The 22,006-nt window shown below is 28.4% G+C and overlaps 1 protein-coding gene across 1 annotated transcript in view; it reads left to right on the top strand.

Annotated features, from left to right (window-relative positions):
- The window catches only part of LOC113365913 (WD repeat-containing protein 75-like), a 29,768-nt gene that overhangs the window by 2,470 nt on the left and 5,292 nt on the right, over nt 1-22,006 (top strand). The window contains exons 7-12 of the mRNA XM_026607456.1: nt 46-251; nt 439-590; nt 653-873; nt 1,015-1,156; nt 1,264-1,424; nt 2,051-2,242. Coding sequence (XP_026463241.1) covers nt 46-251; nt 439-590; nt 653-873; nt 1,015-1,156; nt 1,264-1,424; nt 2,051-2,242 — 1,074 coding nt within the window. The remainder of the gene's footprint in view (nt 1-45; nt 252-438; nt 591-652; nt 874-1,014; nt 1,157-1,263; nt 1,425-2,050; nt 2,243-22,006) is intronic.

Genomic DNA, 22,006 nt, shown 5'->3' with positions numbered 1-22,006 from the left:
GATATTCTTTTATTGTTTCAACAAAATATCATTTTGTTTTTCTAGGTTGATATAACACTTCAAAATCAATTGACAGCTGAAAGAAATCTGGATATAATTAATACTTCAGTAGTACTTGTAGCTATTGGAGTGTTATCAGATCAATCCACCGATTTAAGAACCTGGATGGCCACAATTGAGCACAGAGACGATAGTGTTACACATTTCGAAAGTAGATTAAAATTTTGGGAATACAATTCAGCTAAACAAATGTATAAAGATTTTTATTTTTAGTCATTAGTTTTTAATTTAAATGTTGTTATTTATTTGATAGTTTGAAAAATTCAGATTTATAATAATCCAACTAGATTTTATCGCTCTTATTAAATAGATTGAGTTACATAACATATTAACATCTATTATTTGTTTTTCATAATAAATAGTAATTTTTTTTTGTAGATACTCATTAAACACATGTATAGACCATCCACATAATGGGCGTGTTTGCGATATTAAATTTCAAGAAATTGGTAAACAATTTCTTTGTGCTTCTGTTGGGAAAGATAATTTGCTTAAAATATGGAAGTTTATGGAATCCACTCCTATGCACAGTATGTAATTTTAATCGTTATATTGTTGTTGTTTTGTTTTTAACTCATTATTTATATTTTAGAAAAAAGACATTGGCAATGTGTTGGTTCTGTGAAACATAAGGATCTTCCGGCTAATTGTATTAACTTTTCAATGGATGGATCTTTATTAGCTTGTGGATTTGGACCATGTGTTACCATCTGGAGACCTGATGATCTTAGCTTGAAATGTTCATTAACACATGTTGGGCCACAGAGTGATGTTAAGAAAGTTCTTTTTGGTTGTGGAGACATGGGGCATTTGGTAATTGATAATGAATATGTTAATTATACTAAATACTATCATAAGAATAGTGAGATTTCTTATGAAATTCACTTTAATATAAAATTTTTATGATACTTTTAGTTATTTAGAATTTCTAGCTAAATCTTGTTTTCGTTGCAGCTTGTCTCATGTAATGCTTCTCATCTCGTTGTATGGGACGTGATGTCTTTAAGATCCTTATGGATGGTGAATATTTCTGTAGCTATTTTAGTTGGTGATCCAGTGAGTACACATATGGCTGCTTTCAGCGAAGACAATACTTGTGAGTATTATGCATATAATAAATATATAATACATATTTGAACATATACAGCATTTGTATTATTTTTGTAATTTAAAATAAAAATGCTTATTATTTTTATTTTTTAGTATTTGTGTTTAAACCTAGTGAATGTAGCCCTGTATACACAAAGGATTTATCTCAGTTGACTAAAATTAAGCACGCCGTATGGGTGCCAAATCAAAATATTTATAATTACAAAATTAGCTGGCAAGAGAACTCCCAACTTTATTTCCTGGATAGCAATCAGGTAAGTGTTACTTTATATTAAAATTTTAAAGTTGAATGTGGTACCCCGACATACGATTTTAATTCGTTACGTAAAAACTCTCGTTTGTCGAATCGCTCGTATCTCGATGCGGTTTTTGTAAATAAATACCTTCAAATGCCATTAATTAGTTTCAGTACTGTGGTTTTTGTTTGTTTTTTAAATATTAAAAATAAACTTACTATTAATTAATTTAATTATTGCTTTTTCCTATTCATTCATGCTATTGCAGAAATGTTGGTATTGCTGAGAAATCGCGCGTTGTTGTTTTCGTTCCGCTTGTATACATGATTGACGCTTGCTCACTATTTTTTCTGTAATTCCAAAAATAATAAGAATTTGTTTCTGAAATATTTAGAATATATTCTTGGCTAGTTCTGGAAGACATTTTTGTAAAAAAAAATCGCTTTTTTAAGCCTCTCAAGCAGGCTTTGCCCTTAAAGCTCGAATGTCGAATTTTGCTCTTATTTTGAAGCAACAGTTTGCACCATGTCGGGTCATTAGTGAGTGGGGCACAACTGTATTGTGAAAGGATTGAATATGTTACATATCTTGTTAAATAAACTATCCAAATATGATAAACAATAAACAAGTCTTTTAAATTTCAGGAATTACTGTGCTTAGAATCCAGTACAGAAGAAGATTACGCAACATCCAGTACAACTAGTGAACAACCTCCCCATGTGCCTGGAACAGCATTTGGAGCCATGATGGCTATGCAGAGAAGATCTGGTGTTTCTACAGTTGCTCAAAATATTCACAGTACGATTGGTGTGCCTGGTAGCAATTCAATTAAAGAGGTTAGTGGTAATATTAGGTTTTCATCTAAAATATTTATTTATTGAATGGTAGATAGAATTGGGTTTATGCTTGTAGAATTGGTATTGATTTTTTTTCAACACATTAATCTATTTTCACAAAAAATGATACTAAATCATTTCGAATAAAATAACACCTCACGAATGAAATAATTTTGAATACGTACTACATCTTGAAAGTGGCATATATTTTTCTTTCTTTATTTTATTATTATAGTATTATTGTTTATCTTGATTATTTTGCTAAAATGCTTGTGTATTAAGAGCATTTTTGCTGTAAATTTTTTTTTGCATCTTCTTGGATCATTTCGTTGCTTCGTATTTATTTTAATCTCAAATACATTACATAATATATTCAAAAATTAAAACAATTTATTAATTAATAAATAAATTTATTTTACCATATACAATAATCATGTGTACATTAATAATACGTGTTTAGAATCTATACTAAAATTAGCAGTCAGTCAATTAGCTAAACAAATATTACATTGGAACTTATTTTTCTTAGCTTAATTACATAACTATAAATTTATTTAATACAAAATTGGTCTACTACATAACTTTTAAAAGATTGATAACTATTTTTGTCTGGAATTCTTAATCAAATCATATTTGATAAACAATATACATTCGGTTTTCTAAAATAATTTCCGTAGTTTTTGCATATAAAATTTAAGTAAATGAAGTCAATATGAGAGATTATGTACTTCAATATTTATTCTTTTGTGTGCGTAATATGTACGTTTAGACATTTTATTTTCACATCGATTATTAATATTAATATCTTAAATTATTAACGAATGAGATCTTAGTTTTTATTTTATACGAAGATATTTAAGATCAGTATCTTCTGATGCCTCGATGATTTCGACATCTTCGCACCAGCTGGAAGTCGAATTTTCTGTAACGCAGACAATGCCATTGTGGTACATGTCTCATTCCTTTAACAGCCTGAAAATAAAAAAATAATCTCCAATTAAAATCATAATTAAGGAAATTTTATTTCAATGTTTGTTCATTGAAACTCTTGCATTTTATTGCTGTTTGATGGATGCGGTTACGATTTTTGTGATTTAAGTGCTATATCAGTAGAAGTTGTAAATAATACTTTCGAATTCGATAATAAGACAAATAATTCGATAATAAGTCAAATTTCGAATTCGATAATAAGTCAATAAGACAAATTATTTCAAAATTCTAATATTGGTTGAAGGTCGATGAACATATTTTCATACGTTATTACATACTTTTATTATTACTTTTTGATGATTAATTTTGATCACTTCCTTCATTGCTGAAAGCAGTATTTTCCGTTATTTTTGTGGCTTAAGGCTATTTCAATGAAAATTTTAAACACGTATTTTGCATTAAGTGAAATCTAGTCGTTATTTTTATTAATTGTGGATAACTATTGTTTTCAATGAAGATCAATAATATATTTAATGCAATGAATTCATCCATTATAATATAATTATCACAATAGTATATTTATTATATTATTGTTATAATTTTATTTGTACACAAATTATTTAATGTCTATATAAGAATATGTTTCTTAATTTTTATTGCTTTTTCTGATGAAGCTGCAATATTTGGTCGTTTTATTTATGAAAAAAAGCATTTGAAATTATTTTTGTGTTTCAGTGAGATCAATATCTATGCCAGTAAAAATTATGGATACGACTTTTGTATTTGGCTTTCATTTGTAATAATAATTATAATATCATCAAAAAGGTGATGAATTATTCAAAGTTTACGTACTTTTCATTTGATTACTTTCTAATAAGCCCTCAACTTATTCATTATTATTTGTGTCATTTTACCTCTGAAAAGTTTAGGAAATTGAATACTAAATTTTCTATATGCTTCGATTACTATTGATTACAATGAAGATAAATAATATATTTAATGGAATGAATTGATACACAATAAGTTTAGTTATCTATTTTGTATGAATATCATTCATTTTCCGACACAGATACGTAATTTTAGAGTTTTTGTGCTAATCATCAGCATCAACAAATTTACATGACTTATTGATAAACACGGATTAACTTACAAAAAATATTAAGTAGTAATTTATATACCAACTCAGTAAATGGGGGCTTGAATTTAGCATCTTTATTTGTGCATATTGCAGATTCGTTACAGAATCATTTAATCTATTTCAAATATTACAAAAGTAATATTACATTTTAAAAATACTTTCAATCTACATATAGCCTATTCAATATCATATATTATGCCTCTATGCAGCACTTAGCTACATACAATATTTCTCTTATTTTATATTTCATATTACTTCTACATATTCATTGAAAATTTATTATTTTGCTTTTAACATACATTATTTTGTATTACATATTCTACTGTATTTTATGTTTACATCCTTTTTTGACTAATTTTGTTGCAATGATTCTTCATACTTTTGTGGTTGGTTGGTTTGATTAGTTGGTTTGATTAGTTTACCATCTCGAATATTCATAATTAATTTCTTTATGTATAAAGTACCCGAATTCGATCTTGATATTTCTTTTTCGCGAGTCGAGCATGTTGTCATTGCAACCATGGATAAATTTATAATATATTTTTTTGGAGATATAAATATTATGTCCATAATGTAACACTGATCACAGCTAGTCAAACTTGATAGAGATATATTTTTGTACAATTTTTTGTTGTTTAAAATGGTCATGATAGCGCGTGTTTATTGCGCAATAATTATATTTACTATTTGTGAAGCTGATTTAAATAACATTAATAGTATTAGATGATTTTGTATTCTGAATGTATGCGTTGTTCTAAACATTTCTTCGTGCATATAGAGTAGAGAGCGGTTTAATCTGGCATCAACTGCTGTGCTCTGAATTGCTCTTGAAATTAATTCCTTAAGTGACTTTCAAGACGGGTACAAACGCATAGTTGCTTTGATGCATGAATCATGCTAATATAGTATATGATTCAAATTGCATATAACGTATTATATTACATATTCTAATTAGTTATAATGTGTTTTGATCATTAATCATTCGAAGGAAAGCACGATCAGTGGTTCAGTTTTACTTTCTTTTTAGCTGCATAATTTTGAAAACCTGAACAGATTATTCTTTATTTTGAAGAAGAGAATTTAAAAGATTGCACATTTTGAAAATATCGAACAAACGAATTATTTTTTTTTTCTTCTTTTTATAAACTTTATTAACTTCCCGAAGGAGAAGTTTATGTTTTCATCAAAAAATCCGATTCGCTAATTTTATGTTTTCTCGACGTTTCAAGCCATTCTGAATCGAATGAGACCAAATTTGGAAAAAGTATGTGTGTGTGTGTGTGTGTGAACAGATTTTTTGCCGTAAATCGACGTTTTCTCCAAAACGGATGGACCGATTTCAAAAATTTAAAAGCCATTCTATGTATCTCTATGAGGACTATCGTTTCTGAGTTTTGAGCGGCGATCGGCCGAGCCGTTTCTTTGTAAATTGCAGAAAAGTGAAAAATTTTTCGTCCACGTTTTAGCCCGCAATTCTGAATCGATTTCGAAAATTCAAAAACCATTCGATAGATATTGGTTGGGAATCGTGCTGATTAGTTTTTGGTAGAGATCGGCCGGGCCGTTTTCTTGTAATAAGGTTTTTAAAAAAAAAATTTCGACGATTTTTATGATTATTTTTTTGACGGTAGATACCATAGTCTTCTAGATCATACTAAAATATTACGGCCCTACGACAACTGGTTCAGCTTTAAAAATTCGTCAAAGTTTGTATGGTCTTTTTGGCATTTGTCAAAATTAGAAATTTCATCGACGTTTTCTCAAAAACGCCTGAACCAATTTCAGATATTTAAAAAGTATTTGATGTATCTCGATGAGGATTATCGTTTCTCAATTTTGTGCGACTATCGGCCGAACCGTTTCTTTGTAATTTGGAAAAAAGTGTTAAACTTTTCGTCCACATTTACGCTCATCCTACCGAACCGATTTTAAAAAATCAAAAACTGTTCGAAAAATATTAGTTGGGAATGATACTGATTAGTTTTAGGTGAAAATCTACCGAGCCGTTTTCTTGCAATTAACTGTTGAAAAAAAGTGTTAAATTTTCGTCCACATTTACGCTCATCCTACCGAACCGATTTTAAAAAATCAAAAACTGTTCGAAAGATATTAGTTGGGAATCGTACTGATTAATTTTAGGTGAAAATCTACCGAGCCGTTTTCTTGTAATTAACTGTTGAAAAAAAGTGTTAAATTTTCGTCCACATTTACGCTCATCCTACCGAACCGATTTTAAAAAATCAAAAACTGTTCGAAAGATATTAGTTGGGAATCGTACTGATTAATTTTAGGTGAAAATCTACCGAGCCGTTTTCTTGTAATTAACTGTTGAAAAAAAGTGTTAAATTTTCGTCCACATTTACGCTCATCCTACCGAACCGATTTTAAAAAATCAAAAACTGTTCGGAAGATATTAGTTGGGAATGGTACTGATTAGTTTTAGGTGAAAATCTACCGAGCCGTTTTCTTGTAATGAACTGTTGAAAAAAAAAATTAAGCCGATTTTCATGGAACTTTTTTTGGCGATATACATGGTGGTCTTATAGAACTTACTGTAATATTACGGCATTACGACAAGTAGTTTAATTTAAAAAATTCGTCAAACTTTACTAAAATTATTATCGTTTTTTTAAAGTAGGATTGATGAAGTATATTATTTACACATTTTTTTGATTAAGTCAATTATTTACACATATCGGGAAGTTCATGTAACTTGCCTTAAGGCTAAATACCAAACCAACTAGTTTTTATATATTTTCCCAAACAGTCGTAAGAAAATTTTAATATCAGGTATCTGGTTTATATAATAGGAACAATATACAAATATTTTTAATATTTCTCAGTCATTTCATTACTTTTAGTGTCAATTTGAATTAACGCTTTGAACGATCTTACAACTGATGATATTATGCGGAATAATCATTTTTGAAAACATATGGAATGTCGTGAAAAATTATATTCTAATTTCATTTTTTTATAATTTCCCTGTATTGAATACTTTGATGGATCTAACTACTGATGATGTTAGGCGAATTACTCTTTATTTTGCAATTACTGAAATGTAGTGAATAAGGTGACCATATTTTTTTAAGTCAACCCCTGGACGGTAATTTTTAATTATGCTAATTAAAGATGGGGAGGGGGGGGGGTGATAAATGCTAAAAAAATTAATGTGATTTTAAAATAACAAATTAAGAATGCAATAAAATCCGTCTTTTCTATGTTTTTTAGCTTTCAAACTTATTATACAATTTTGTTCAATTTCCTTCATATTTATTTAAAAATAAGTAGCACTTATTCCAGGCCGTCAAGAAGTTCATTTTTATAATTTATGTTAAAATTCGTAAAATTCAAAATAAAAGATCAAAATTATGAATTTGAGATTCAATTTTAACCCGCAGTTTTCATATAAGTATACTAGTTGTACGTAACATTTTCAGATATTTGATGGTTGGTTATAATTATATTATCAAGTAAGAGCGAAGATTCAATTTATACCTATACTTTTCAAAAACCCAAGACAATTCGGGACAAATGATCTAAATCCGGGACAAATCTTGCTTTTAGAAAAACTCGGGACACTAGATGGAAATCCGAGTCTGTCCCGGTCAAACCGGGACGTATGGTCACCTTAAGTAAAACCTTCTTTTTTAGCTCGTCTTCCAAGTGAATTCATTTGCCATTAATTTTTCATTGGTCTGCAACTTTAGTTGGTCAGTATTGATACCAATAGTTTTATCCTACAAATATAATTTCAGCGGCCATAATAAAAAACCATTTATTGGAGCTATAGCTACAAGAGTATGATGACCAACATTTCACGAATATAGCGAAGTTGAATCTCAATTTTATTCTTTCCAATTTTCCCATCGTGTTTTTAAGGCTTTTCTTGAATGTACTTTTAATTATTTATTTATTTATTTTTTTTTAATTATTTAACCAAATTACTGCATAACAATTGCGAATGCATTGTTATTCACCAACATAACTGATTTTATCTAATTTCTGCGTCATAATGTTTGATGATGCAGTATATTATCAATTATAATATTTTATCTTCTCTTTAGGTAAATTCTCAATTAAGGACTTAATTTTTTTCCTGTCCATGATGGTTTACTATCGATATATAAATTGCTTACAATTTAAATATTCAATCTAATATTTTACTTAATTATACCGTTCATTGCCTCATGTTCTATAATTATAGAACAAATGTAATATGTGAGCGATAGTTCAATAAGTTTAATTATAAATTAATATATGCGGCAAATATATTCGTCGTTCAATGAATTCTTGCATTTGCATAAATTCAATTTAACCCGTTTGTGATGTTTTAAAATATATCGTAAAAATATTTTCTATCATAAATTGTATTTTATAAAACCTCTCAATAAAAATACACGTTTAATGATTTCGCGCTCCAATTCTTCTTCTATATTATTATAAAATATTTTCCAATTATAGATTCTACGCGCGTTTTTGTTTTAATTCGTTTGTTGTTTGTTATTTTATAATGAAATGAGAGCATTCCGTGTATGGTGTTCATTGATTGAATTTTATTTGCACGTCCTGATGGAAAATGTGAACAATTCAGTTCAATTTTATGGACGGTTTGGAAGGTAATTCAAAATTGAAAAAAAAAGTTATTTTGTCTACTACACTACTATCTACAAATTACAGTTGATGATTTGGGATGATTAATACATAATGGTTTTTCTCTTTACTAATGTGTACATAAGGCATTATTGGCGTTGATATTGATGTTTGGGTTTTTTCATAATTACTGTTTAGATAAGGATGGCATTTCTGCCTCATTCATAATATTAAAAAATTGAACATGTTGTGTGCTCACTTTTAGGCTTTTTTGTTTTCAAGATGTTTTTTTAATTATACTGAAACATATTGAATATAACTGAAGGATTCCTAGAATGTTGTAATCACATTCATAAGTTTTCTGATGTTTTATAATATTTAGACGACTTTAACTTACCGAGCACAAAATATAGATCGAGATAATAAAATGAAGAAATATATTTATGGTCGCACTAAATTTGGGTAATTAATATATTTCCAATGAATAGTTGTTTTTAGCCTGATCCTCACTTAATGCTATGTGCTTTCCCAGTATTTTTGCATTTCAAAAGAGATGTTATTCTGAATCGTTTGACACCAAAATTGGAAAATTCTTTATTCGACGTTTCCTAAAAACGGCTGCACCGATTTAAAGATGACCGTCCGAGAGGTTTTTTTACAATTATAAATAATATCATAAGTTATATATAACTATAGATAAGGCAAAATTTTCCGTCAACGTTTTCGCCAAAACTTATTTTAAAAATTAATTGGAGTGTCATGCTGGTTTTAGTACTTTAGTACTATTAAATAATTTTTGTTTGGCCATTGCAATGAAACCATGCAAATTGATAACGTTCATTGCCTGTCTAAACGAATAGTATAAGTCTACTAAAAAGGATTTAATTATGAATGGTCATTGAAGTTAAATTTAGTAAATTGAAGGAATATAATGGGTGACGCTATTTAGAAAATTCACAATGTATGAATTAGGCTCGTATTCGTTTTTTCAACGAATATTCAAATCATTTGTCGAAAATAACTAACATTTTTGACTCACTTGTACAAAATCGAATAATCTGCAGTAGTCTAACATATAAGGAGCGTCCATTAATCACGTGAGCGATTTATAAGGATTTTTGGACTCTTTCTCCTTCTTGGTAATACGTAGTAATATTTAAAATTATTCCACTTTCCCCACACATCACGTGAATTTTTAGTATTGTAAAAAAATATATGATTTTTTACGATTTTTTCTAGGAACTAAAAATACACTTGATGTTGTGTGGAGAAGGGGGTAATTTCAAATATCACCACGTATCACCTCGAGGGAGAAAGAGTTTAAAAATCCTTATAAATCGCTCTCTCTCCCACGTGATATTTTGTGATTTTTTGTCTAACCCCTTCTCGCCCTTTAAGCCTCATATGATAATTGGATGCCCCCTAAGTCATACGTCAATTTGGTTTACTCATAAATTAATATATCGATTGCTTATTAAGCCGATTATTTATACATGTTTGTTAACGCAACTTGTCTTAAGGGATAAAGTTACTTACACCTAATTTTTCATATATGTTATAACACATGTTTTATTATATAAAATTTTTTACTCACCGCCTCCGATCTGCTATGTGGTGCTCCGTCCGCCTCCCTGACCGTTATCGTCAGTATGATGCCGGTGATCAAGAATATCGTTAATAGAACTTTCAAACTTGTCATTTTTGCACCACATATTAAACTGCGCACCATTCGTATATATTTATTTGTTGTACAATCACTGGACACGGTTTAGAGAATTTATCTTTGTGATGTAAGATCACAGTTGATGATTCTTCAGGTTTATATCTGGAAGAAGATTTAGTCTTGTTATTTTTCAACTTATGGAAATAAAGTTATTTCGATACCAGGAAAATAATATTTTTTATATTTAGATTAATATAAATATATTTCAATATATTTTTTATTTTAATATATTTGAAGGAATGCAATTGGTAAATTTTGCTAACTTATTTCGTATCCGGAAAGGCAATGACTTGAGTTATATCAGGGATTTGTTGTTAATTACATTTTTTCTTGGTTTATGTTTATTAGGAAAATATTGATCTATTTTCTATATATGCAGAACTTAAGAAATTTAATAATATTTTCGGATTTCGGATAGTTGAGCGGCACAACTGTTTATAACTAAACTAGGATTTCGTATTTCGCGTTACTTTTATTGATGTTGCTAAAGCTTTTTCTTTCATTGTCTTTCATTTATATTTATCGAATTCTTTGTAAATTCAATTTATTGCTTTATTATGTCCAAAGAAATGTTTAGTCGAGTTACCTTACTTCTACATGCTACTTTACATTTATTACCCATTACAAGTTCCTTCATAGAATTTTATTCTTACTTTTTTATTTTTAATACTTAGTATTTTTGAAAATTTCAAACAAGACTAACCAAAATTTAAGTATTTGTATAAGTTTTTAATTACTTATGCAATAATAAATAAAAAATAGTTGTTTTTGATAAATATCTTGGGCGATATCAATATCTCAATAACAATATGATTGTAATTTTAGGCATATCATGTTCTTTTCAGAAATTTGGTTTCCACAATTATGACGTTTGGTATTACATCTAGTTTTTGTACTTTTTTCTGAAATTAATTCTTTTAATTAAAAGCAGTATCCAAGCGTGATAGTCATATAAATTTTTACTCTATTTTATCGATTGGTCCGAATCAGAATAAATAATTTGCCCATGAAGATCATTTTCAATTTTCAATTTAATTGAATATAAATTAAAATGCTTTAAAAATATATATTGTATTTCAAATCAATGAAAATAATCAAATGTTTTCTTATTTCCTTATGTATAAAAATGGGTCCTAATAATAAGTAGGGGTGCTTCATGGCATAAGGGTTAATCCGCTCTGAACAACCTGATATCGTGCAGTACGATGTACATTTTCACTTGAAAATATAGATTAAAAATTTGTTTCCAATTAAAAAAAAAGATCATTTCGGGCACTGCGGTGTAAAATGGCAAAGGGATATCTCTCATTCTATTTTTTCTATGATTTTTATGCACTATTTTTTCCTGAACCTAATAGAGTTGAACTAAGCTCACAGACCTGCCGTAGGGCAGTACTAACCCGTTATAATAAGTAAAACATGTAAAAAAGAAATTTTTAATATATAGATCAAAAATATATTTCCACTTCAAAATAGCCCATTTTGGCCACTGCATTAATGGAAAATTCACACTATTCTTCCCTGAATCTAGTTGAGTTTAACTAAGCTCACAGACCTGTACCCATCATAATAAGTACTACCCGTATTACCCATCATAATAAGTAAAACATGTAGAAATGAAATTATAATCTAGGAATTCAAAATTTTGGAAAACCTGTTAGCAGTTTGCTTTAAATATTTTTTTGCGTGGTAGTAATAATAGTTTAATGTTAAAGAGTAAAACATTTTATTCAAACTATTTAACTATTTTATTTTACACTAGAAAATTTTCATGATGCACCGAATTAATATTTAGGATCAAACCAATTTTTTCGATCAAAATCGAATTTAGAAATGTATATATATTAATTCATCGATAATTTCAAAAATATTTGTTTTCAATGGATTTTTTATATATCTCACAATAATCACAAGTTCACTCACTCTGATGAACGCTTTTATCGTGGCTTGTTTGGGTTGTTTCCTGACTCTGCCCTATATATCTGCGTGTGACCGGTTACAAATGTGTACTAACTGCAAGTTGCGAGTTCACCGTTGCTTTATATAGAAACGTGTTGCCAAGAAAATAGCAGAAGAGCAACAAAAAGCCACAATTTTTATTCCGTTTTGTTTTTAATGAAATCACGACCGTTTGTCGCCTTGTGGTATCAGATCGATGAGATAATGGACAATTTATATTTAAATCTGCGTTAACGTTGTTGCAGAAATTGAGTCAATGTGTTGCACTTTTATTCTCACATTATACGTTGAATTTGTATATAGGAAAAATGATATATTATCAAACTCTGATTTTTGTGGCTTTAATATTTCGATAAATTGGTCTGTCGCAATTAGCTCTAATTTATGCTTTAAATATAAAAATCTTTTAATATTATTATTATTTTAGAAGAGCAATCAGAAGTGTTCTATTGGTTTCCATAAGCTGTTTTGATGTATTTCCTTATAACTTAGCACTTTAGACTCTCGCAAATCCCACACTATTGAAAACATTAGTGTCGAATTATTGAAATGTTTGGATGTTCTGGACTATAGTGAACAAGTCATAATTTCTAACAATATGATATTGGAAATAATGTTAAAATTTAAAAAAAAAATCGTTAGGGTATCGGAATACTGGAGGTCTGTCGGATTAGTGTATTTCTTTTAGATGGCAACCCGATAATTGTCAAAACCTTCTGAACATTTTGGCATACCTTAGAAAAAAATGGATGTATGTGTGTGTGGATACAAATTTTCGTCGACGATTTCGGGAACACGGATGAAGCGATTTGAATAATTCAAAAAACATTCGATTCGTATTGATAAGGAGACGTGCTAATTAGTTTTTGGCGAAGGCAGGTCTAGCCGTTCCGAAGATATGGGGCAAAAACTGCCAAAAACGGTAACTCAGTTTATAAGAGAACGAAGCGTCCGATTTGTATAATTCAAAAATCATTTTACTTGTATTAACAAGATGAAGAACTTTTTGGTACGGGAAGCTCCTGCAATTTGCCTTAAGGCATGATGCCATGCGCCCCACTAGTTTATAAATAATTTACAAAATTCTGATTGGCATTATTAAGACTTTCAAAAGGGCTAAAAATCAATTTATTTGATTCAATGAGTTTGCATTTGATTCACTAAAGTTGAAGTAAAATATCTATGAGAATTGATACCAAATACTCTGAGAATTGATACCATTTAGCTTTTTATTATCCCATACTTCAACAAAAATTTTGATTTAATTTTTTTATTTTAAGATATTGGTTTAAAATACTATTTCTATGAAAAACGTACTAGCTATCGTCATCATATTAATATTTCTTAGATCATTTCTTATTTTCTCATTCTTTTAAATTTGTTTATAGAAACGAATGTAGGTATGTTGATTTAACATATTAGTTCCAATATTCGTCACAGTCAACTGACAAATACATCACATGTCATTAAGATCATTATTTGCAGAGCACATTTTAAAAAATATACAATATTAATCCTGTATTGTAAATCTTCTTATCATATTAGGTTTTCTCGAAACATTTGCCCTTGCAGTGTATTTGATGTAATATAAGAATGACTTAATTTAATATTACCGTAATTGTTCGTCTAATGAACCATGTCTAAATCATAATCAATACACAGCCTATTACCATCTAAAAATAGCCTAATATATTATTTCGCAAATGACGCAAAGAATGTTTCTATTTACTAGTCTATAGAAATTCTATTTAAATACTTCTTTTGTTATGAAAATAGTAAATTATTTGATTTATTCACAAGCAAAACGTCAATGCGCCAAAATTATTCCATATAACCCTTTGTCAAACATCTTTTTCATATATATTTGCGTATAATAGAATATTTTGATCTGATCGAGACCTTCTCTTGGCATATAGCGGAAATGTTTAGAAATATAAGTGGAATAATTGGTCTAAGAATAGTAAAAATTTATGTCTTTGATTATTTTTAATTTATTTTACGCATTTTTCAATAGTGGTTATTCTTAAGCAGACTGTTTAGGAATTATCATTTGAAATATAATTACGTCCAAAATTGTCATGTGTACTTCTTTAATCATACTATTGTCATTCAAGAAATCCGTTAATTTTATACGAATAAATATTAATTGAAGTAAATTAATTTAATTTATTTTAATTTGATTAATAAATTCAGAGAAAATGAAGCGGAATAACTTGTCATCATTCTCTTCCAAGGATTTGTTTTTTTTTTTCGATGGCTTTCTTGTGTACTAATTTGACAGTTTAAATAACTAGAATTAATTTACCGTTTAAAAAACAGTCATATCAATAATTATTTTATTTTGGTAACGTCATCTTGTAATAATGATTTAATTGTGTACTTATGCCTTGAACCCATATTGCGAATATGTTACCATTTATTATTGTAGAAAAATCCGCATTTATGGAAATACTGAAAATGGTTTGATATTTAAAATAATTACTTGCAATTGTAGGTTGTAAAACATTATCAAATAGTCGCATTCCATAATAATGGAATTGCGAGTTAAATAATGTTCTAAAAGTGTAGAAACCATATTTTTTATTTTTTAATCATAATAGTAACTAATTAATTTTTTGTTACTTGAAACTATCGGAAATATTTTTTGGAATTATCGGAAATATTTTTTGAAATTCACCTTCCTTTTTGTTTTTCATTGCATATAATGAAAAAAAGTTTAATTGATTCAATTCAATTCAATTTGTTTTTTTTCTAAATTGCTGATTATTTTTAAAAATAATTACGCGCGAAACTACGAAAAACTTGCGACGAATCAGTAATTTACCAACAAATGTGTACCAAGGATTGTGTAAATGGTTTTAATTAAAAATTTGAAAATTCATCAAAAACAAAGCATTACTGCTGTGGTACGATCAGTAAATCTTAATCATTAATGTTTTATACTTGTCTAAAAACTTATTCACTTACTCAAGAACCTTTCATTAACAAAATTTCTGCATATAACATACACAACAAATATTTTTAAATTAGCTAAAATATGTTTTTAATCAACATTTACAATAATGAAAACGATTATAATTACATCAAGCTTAAGGTAGATTTAGAGACTAATACTCAGTTAAAATAAAAATGTTATGGGAACGTTATATTACATGTATATATTCGTATAAATTGATGGTAACTATCAAAAAGCTATGTATTTCTTCTTTGATAAAGCTTTTTATTTATAAAACCTAATCTACAAAATCAACTGACGTCAAATAACCATTTTATCATGAGTGCAACTACTTGATGTATCATTGATAGCACAAACGTGAAGTTAGGTTTTATATGTAAAAAGTCTGATTGCACAGCAAATATATAGATTTTTGACGGTCCTTACTACCAATCATACATATATAGGCCCGTAACATAGCGTTGCCATAACATTTCAATTTTATCTGAGATTTGGTTTATTAATAAAATAAGAATTGGTGTTCGTAGACGCAAAGAGTTTGAAAAATCCGCCGAGCAATTTATAATAAACGACACCGGATTTTTATTACAGTTTTCTTATTACTTCCTTATCCAACTCTGATTTGCACGTTGCACTTCTTCTAATTAAATTTTCTACGATGGTACACACCTGTGCCACTATTAAAAAAAACAGGCCACTCATAAGGATATATTTTACTGTAGCCGTTGTCAACTATTTGTTCTGGCGAGCTGCTTGGCTTGGCTCTTTACTTCACGCGATTTCAACATTAGGCGCCAGTATGCATTTCAGAGATTCATAAATAATTCCTCAGACCAAAAGCACTTTGTCGGTGACAGCGACCATTTTTTTCGCGTTCGTTGAGGTATTTTAACAAATTGTTAGTTGGTGATTATATAACGAAAATAAATTGGTTTTAAATGATATAGGTATGAAAATGAAATGTAACGGGTTATTAATTTGATTGCTAATTTTTTTTATGCAGCTTAGAAGAATTTGATCTATTATACCGAAGATAAAAATTGGCTTATTATTTTGTGAAACAATTATATTTATAATAATTTTTTCGTCGCTTAGAAGAGTACTCTACAAAGTGTATTGTATAATGAAAGTACATAATTTGGAAAACTCAAACTATGGGTTAGTATTTTTATTATTTTTTAGAAGTTACACCGATTTCAATCATGTTCAGATGTGACTCGTTAAGATCTATAATTATTTTTGTGAAACGATCGTTCTAGTAAAGTGCATTTTTTTTATCAAATATAGCTCCTGGGCCCATTTTGAATATTCAAAACTTGGGAACTCAATACAAAATTGGAAAGCGGGTTCAAATATTAAGACTTACAAAAACTGGTTTAATTATGAAAATGCATCCAAGTTTGAAATAATGATCCGTGTTAAAATATTAAAATTTTATCACGTTATTTATTAAGAATTTGTTACATATCAACTTTTATTGATTAAGTCGATTGATAAGTTCGTGATTAAGTCGATTATTTATTCATATCAGGAAGGATTTGGAACTTGTCTACACTTAACTTTTGCATTCAATGTGGATGCCTTAAGTTTACTATAGAGAAGATATATACTTTTATCCTGCTAAACTTAATTTATTTCAAAAATTCATTGATAACTATCAAAGTATTGAGACTTTAAATGTGACAATATTAACTTCCCTAGGGCAAATTATATAACTCGCAAAAAATCAAAAATGAAAATTTTTGTACAAATTTACGATTCGAAGTATTTTCTGAACATTTTGGCTTACCGTAGGAAAAATACATATGTGTATGTATTTATGCATGTGCAATGTGCATAAACAATTTTACGTCGACGATTCCTGCAACACGAATCAACCGATTTGAATGATTCAAAAACTTCGATTTCTATTGATGGGGAGACGTGCTGATGAGTTTTTGGTAAAGACAGGTCCAGCCGTTTTGAACATGCTGACATACGATACGGAGCAAAAAGTGCCTTAAATGGTAATCTATTTTTTGAGAGAACGAAGCGTATGATTTGAATGATTCAAAAAACTTATTACTTGTATTGATGGAATGAACGACTGATTAAGTTTTTGGGGATGCAGGTCCAGCGGTTTCAAAGATTCATTAAAAAAATGCCATTTAACGGTCAAAAATATGATTATTGGACATATGGGTATCAAATTATCAGATTTTAAATTAGAAAATAAAATGAGAATGCTATTCGTTACTGACACTCTAATGGCCTGTATGGTTTTAGTATACCCATTTAAAAAAAAGGTTGCGTCCAAAATATATTTATGTACCTTATATTATATTGATCAATATAACTTCAAGTGTGTATAAATAAAATAAGATTATCCCGCACTCACGTTTATGAGTTATAAAAAATCCTGAAAAAGCATTTCATCATTAAATTTTTGACAAATTTGAGTTTCAAAGTATTTGAATCTGTTTGCTTCGAATACTTAAATATCTGGAATGAAAATTATATAAACTTCCTATAATGTAAAATTAAAAGGGTTTTTATTGTCGTTTGACATTAAAATATACGTTTGCAGTTCGTTCTTGACTTGTACATATACGGACAATTCGTTTCCGGAAATGTTGTGTCGGGGATCCACATATCGCGCGTGTGTCAATGACCAAGGTCCGCCGCGTAAACAAACTGCTCGGGGAATAGTGTCATAAAAACACATAAATATGTGCAGACACAAGTTTTTACACCGCGATAAAACTACTACTTCACTAGGGCTTCCAATACCGCACTAAAAACTGAATACCGGTATTCGATATTTAAAATTTGTAATACCGGGATCCGGGTATTAATACCGGTGTCAATGAAACATTTACTAGTTACATTTTCATTTACCTCACTTGTTAACTTGATATATTAAATACATGAAACCCAATAAATATTGTTTTGAAATGAGTACATATTATTTACTTAGCGAATATGAATTATGAAAGTGGTCTAAATCAAAATTAAAAAAAATGAGTTTATCAGTTATTTCATACCACATTAGTTTAAACTAAATGTATTCAATGTAATTTTTACGAAATTGTAAAAAATGAACCATTAGATAGTGGTTGTAATTTCAACATTATATGTAATTTATTTAGTGTTAATTATAAAAGTGGTCTAAGTCAAAAATTTAAAGAAATTATATAAACATCTTGAAAATGGCACGTGGTCTTCTTTGACGCGTTTCTGAACATAGATGAACAAGTATAAATAGATAGCAAACTGGACCGCTTTTCGATTATTTTAATTTTAATTTTTCGCTCCTGCTACAGAGGCGCGACGACGACCTAGGTTCAATTCTAGATAAATCCAAATCCTTAAGTTTAATTCTAAGATAAATTTTTATATAAATTAGTTACTATAAATCTGAAATTTTAATATGTGAAATGATAACAGAACATACTCATAAAAATATTTTCATATATATTAAAAACGTTTTCAAAAATGAAATAAAATTATAATTTAAGACCAAAAATATACGGAAATATTAAATTACTTACTTCCATTATACACCAGCATTAGACCAGTATCGGAAGGAAAACATAAAGATATTATGAGTTTACTACCGTACATACCTCCAGTTATTCAGGAACATTTTAAGAATGTTAAAAAATTGAAATTATGATAAAAATGGATTACCGTTTAAAAATAATAAATAAATGCTCACGAATTATTTCAATAAAATTATTGTTTCAAATAAAACTTAAAGTTCTTTATCGCTTTAAGCCATTTATAGGACATTCAGTTAATTTTGAACATGGTCTAAGTCAATTCAAACTTTGAAAACAATATTATCGTATGAAATTCACACAAAATTTCATATTCATAATAAATTTCCATTAATTAAGACTAATAAAATTAAAAATTAAAATGTCGCATAATGTAAAAATATTTTTTAATTTATTCAAATGCAATTCATTAAATATCTTGAAACAAGAAATATATGACTTAGACCGCTTTAATAATTATGGGCACATATACAAAAAACGTGTAAGTAAAAAAAATATATATCAAATGTTCTTTTACATTTCACACATAATAGGTTTGCATGGAATTATATAATTATGGAAATAAATTGATTTAATATCTTACGTTTTGTTTATTGAAACATGCTCTTAAGAAATATAAACAATCAATTGTTTCATCTTCAAGCGAGGACCGAATTTTAATACAAATATAACCAGACACTCAAAAACCTCTTTTACTTATTCTACACTTATCGGCACAATTGTCATTAAGAAATAATACAATATGTTATTACTCGGTATGAATTAGTACTTGGTTTAGTATATTTAGGTTATAATTAAATCATAATTAGATATGGATTATTTTTAAGAGGGATTTGCAACGTACGTATAAGAAAGAGGTCATCCACCACCGAGACCAATCTGATCATTGATTGTATATTACGTTTAAAAGCCATTGATGTCGAATTAGATATAACGACCATGCACGTGGACGCATAATAATTTTTATAAACGAAATTTATTAATTTTGGTATCAAGACATAATATAAACAATCACTTTTGTTGACGATACCGCTGCTTGTCGATGTTGCCATACTCTGGTCGGTATATGTGAAATGCGTAAGTTAAATTTTTAACAAAATAATGGTAATACCGAAATACCGGTATTTGTATTACAAAACCGGTATAGATTACCGGACAAAAATCGCCTGGAATCCCGGTATTGTAAGCCCTATACTCCACATAGGGCTTGGCGAAGCTTGTTCTAACACAACTGTTCCAAAAACCTATATAATGTATAAAGTTTCTACAAAACCCGTAAATATTTTATTTATACTCTCGCTCTACGAACGGTAAGCTTATTTTCTGAAGAGCTTTAATTAAAAATAAATTGTGCAACTTAATCCAAGAAGAAATTTAATGATGTAACATTAAATCTAGTTTAATTAAATATGAAAAATAACTTGGATGGGCACATAAAATATTTATTGTGTGCAAAGCTCTCATGTTCTATAAATCTTTCAACTTGAGAGAAATATTGAAGTATGATGGAAGGCCCTTAATTCCATTAATTTATATTCTTAATTGTACAGTTTTAGCTCTATATATAGAACTAAATAAGTCTGTTTTGTTTTCACTTATTTCTGAAGATACATTTACATAGGATTATTTCTCTTAAACTTGCTACCAAGAAAATAATTTCAAACTTGCCTCATGCATATTCATCGCAATACGAGTGAAGTACTTCATCTTGCAACTCTTCGATTTTATTCCAAAGTACTAAAAAAAACCCTTCGAAAAAATTAAACTATGCTGTGTATTTGCATATACCGTATTTTAAAATAAGAATTCTTGTGCGAATAACGTAACTGAAATTTCAAAATATCAATTTATTTCTTGATATCTCAAATATAAAGGATATTCAAAAATTTGAAGACCATTGCCGATATTTGTATTTTGGATTTTTTTTCTAATAAAGGTAGAATAGATGTCTCTTTTTTTACTAATTTATTGTTGTCTTAATTTTTTATTTAATGTTCCGTTATCTAGTTAGTTTTTCAATTCGTTGAGTTTATTAAAGATAACTTTCTTTTGTAGAATTTGCATGAAACGTTTTAAATTTTGTTTTCTTAACTGTATCAGATATTTATTGAATTGTAGCTCAGTAAAATACAATTATTTATTCTGTAAATTTATTTTTTTCCTTTTAAGTGTAAGTGATATTCTAAGCTTTCTATAGGTGTTTTGCTAATTATCTGTCTGGAGAAATAAATATCTTCTCACAATTATCCCAACAATTCTGGTGGCAATTTAGTTGGTTTGCAAATGGTGGCAATATAAGTTGATTTGCAATGGAAATTTGTATTGCCTAGATTTATTTCGTTTTCTTCTTCAATATATCGCAATTATTTCTAAATAAGAAAAGGTTTTAAGTAGGACTCATCATTTTTCATGATCTACCTTCGCATATATATTTTTTTTGCCATAGATCTGATTGCTTAAGAAAATTTGATTTATAATAAATCTAGATTTATTTCATCTTCTCCTGTAATCAATAGTAAATTTTGTGCGAAATATGCTTTAGCTTCTCTAACACAATACTTCATACTGTTGTCACCTTCTCTAGATCTTTATTAAGTTGCTTTGATTTCAATATTACATTATAATAAATCTTGATAAAGTGTATATTAAAATTTCTATAAAAGGTTATTATAGTTCCGATTTACTTAAGAAATTATATTAATTTTGGTTTTTTCATTTCCTACTGCAATGAATCGTAATTTTACTTGCAAAGTTCTAATTTAGCTCTTTTAACAACGTTTTTCATGTTAATGGATCTTTTTTATTAGATTTATTTTCAGTTATTTCAATTTTAATAATATTTGCACAATTTACTTCAGAGAAGTTTGTTTTCGCCAGAAATTCCGATTTGCAAATTTTGGTTTTTGGACGTTTCTAGGCGTTCTGA

This window comes from Ctenocephalides felis, unplaced genomic scaffold, assembly GCF_003426905.1.
Source record: "Ctenocephalides felis isolate EL2017-DRISC unplaced genomic scaffold, ASM342690v1 CF-g0.4_SCAFFOLD_01170, whole genome shotgun sequence".
NCBI classification, from domain to species: domain Eukaryota; kingdom Metazoa; phylum Arthropoda; class Insecta; order Siphonaptera; family Pulicidae; genus Ctenocephalides; species Ctenocephalides felis.
Note: the sequence above shows the minus strand (reverse complement) of the source record. Positions and strands in the feature narration are given on the sequence as shown.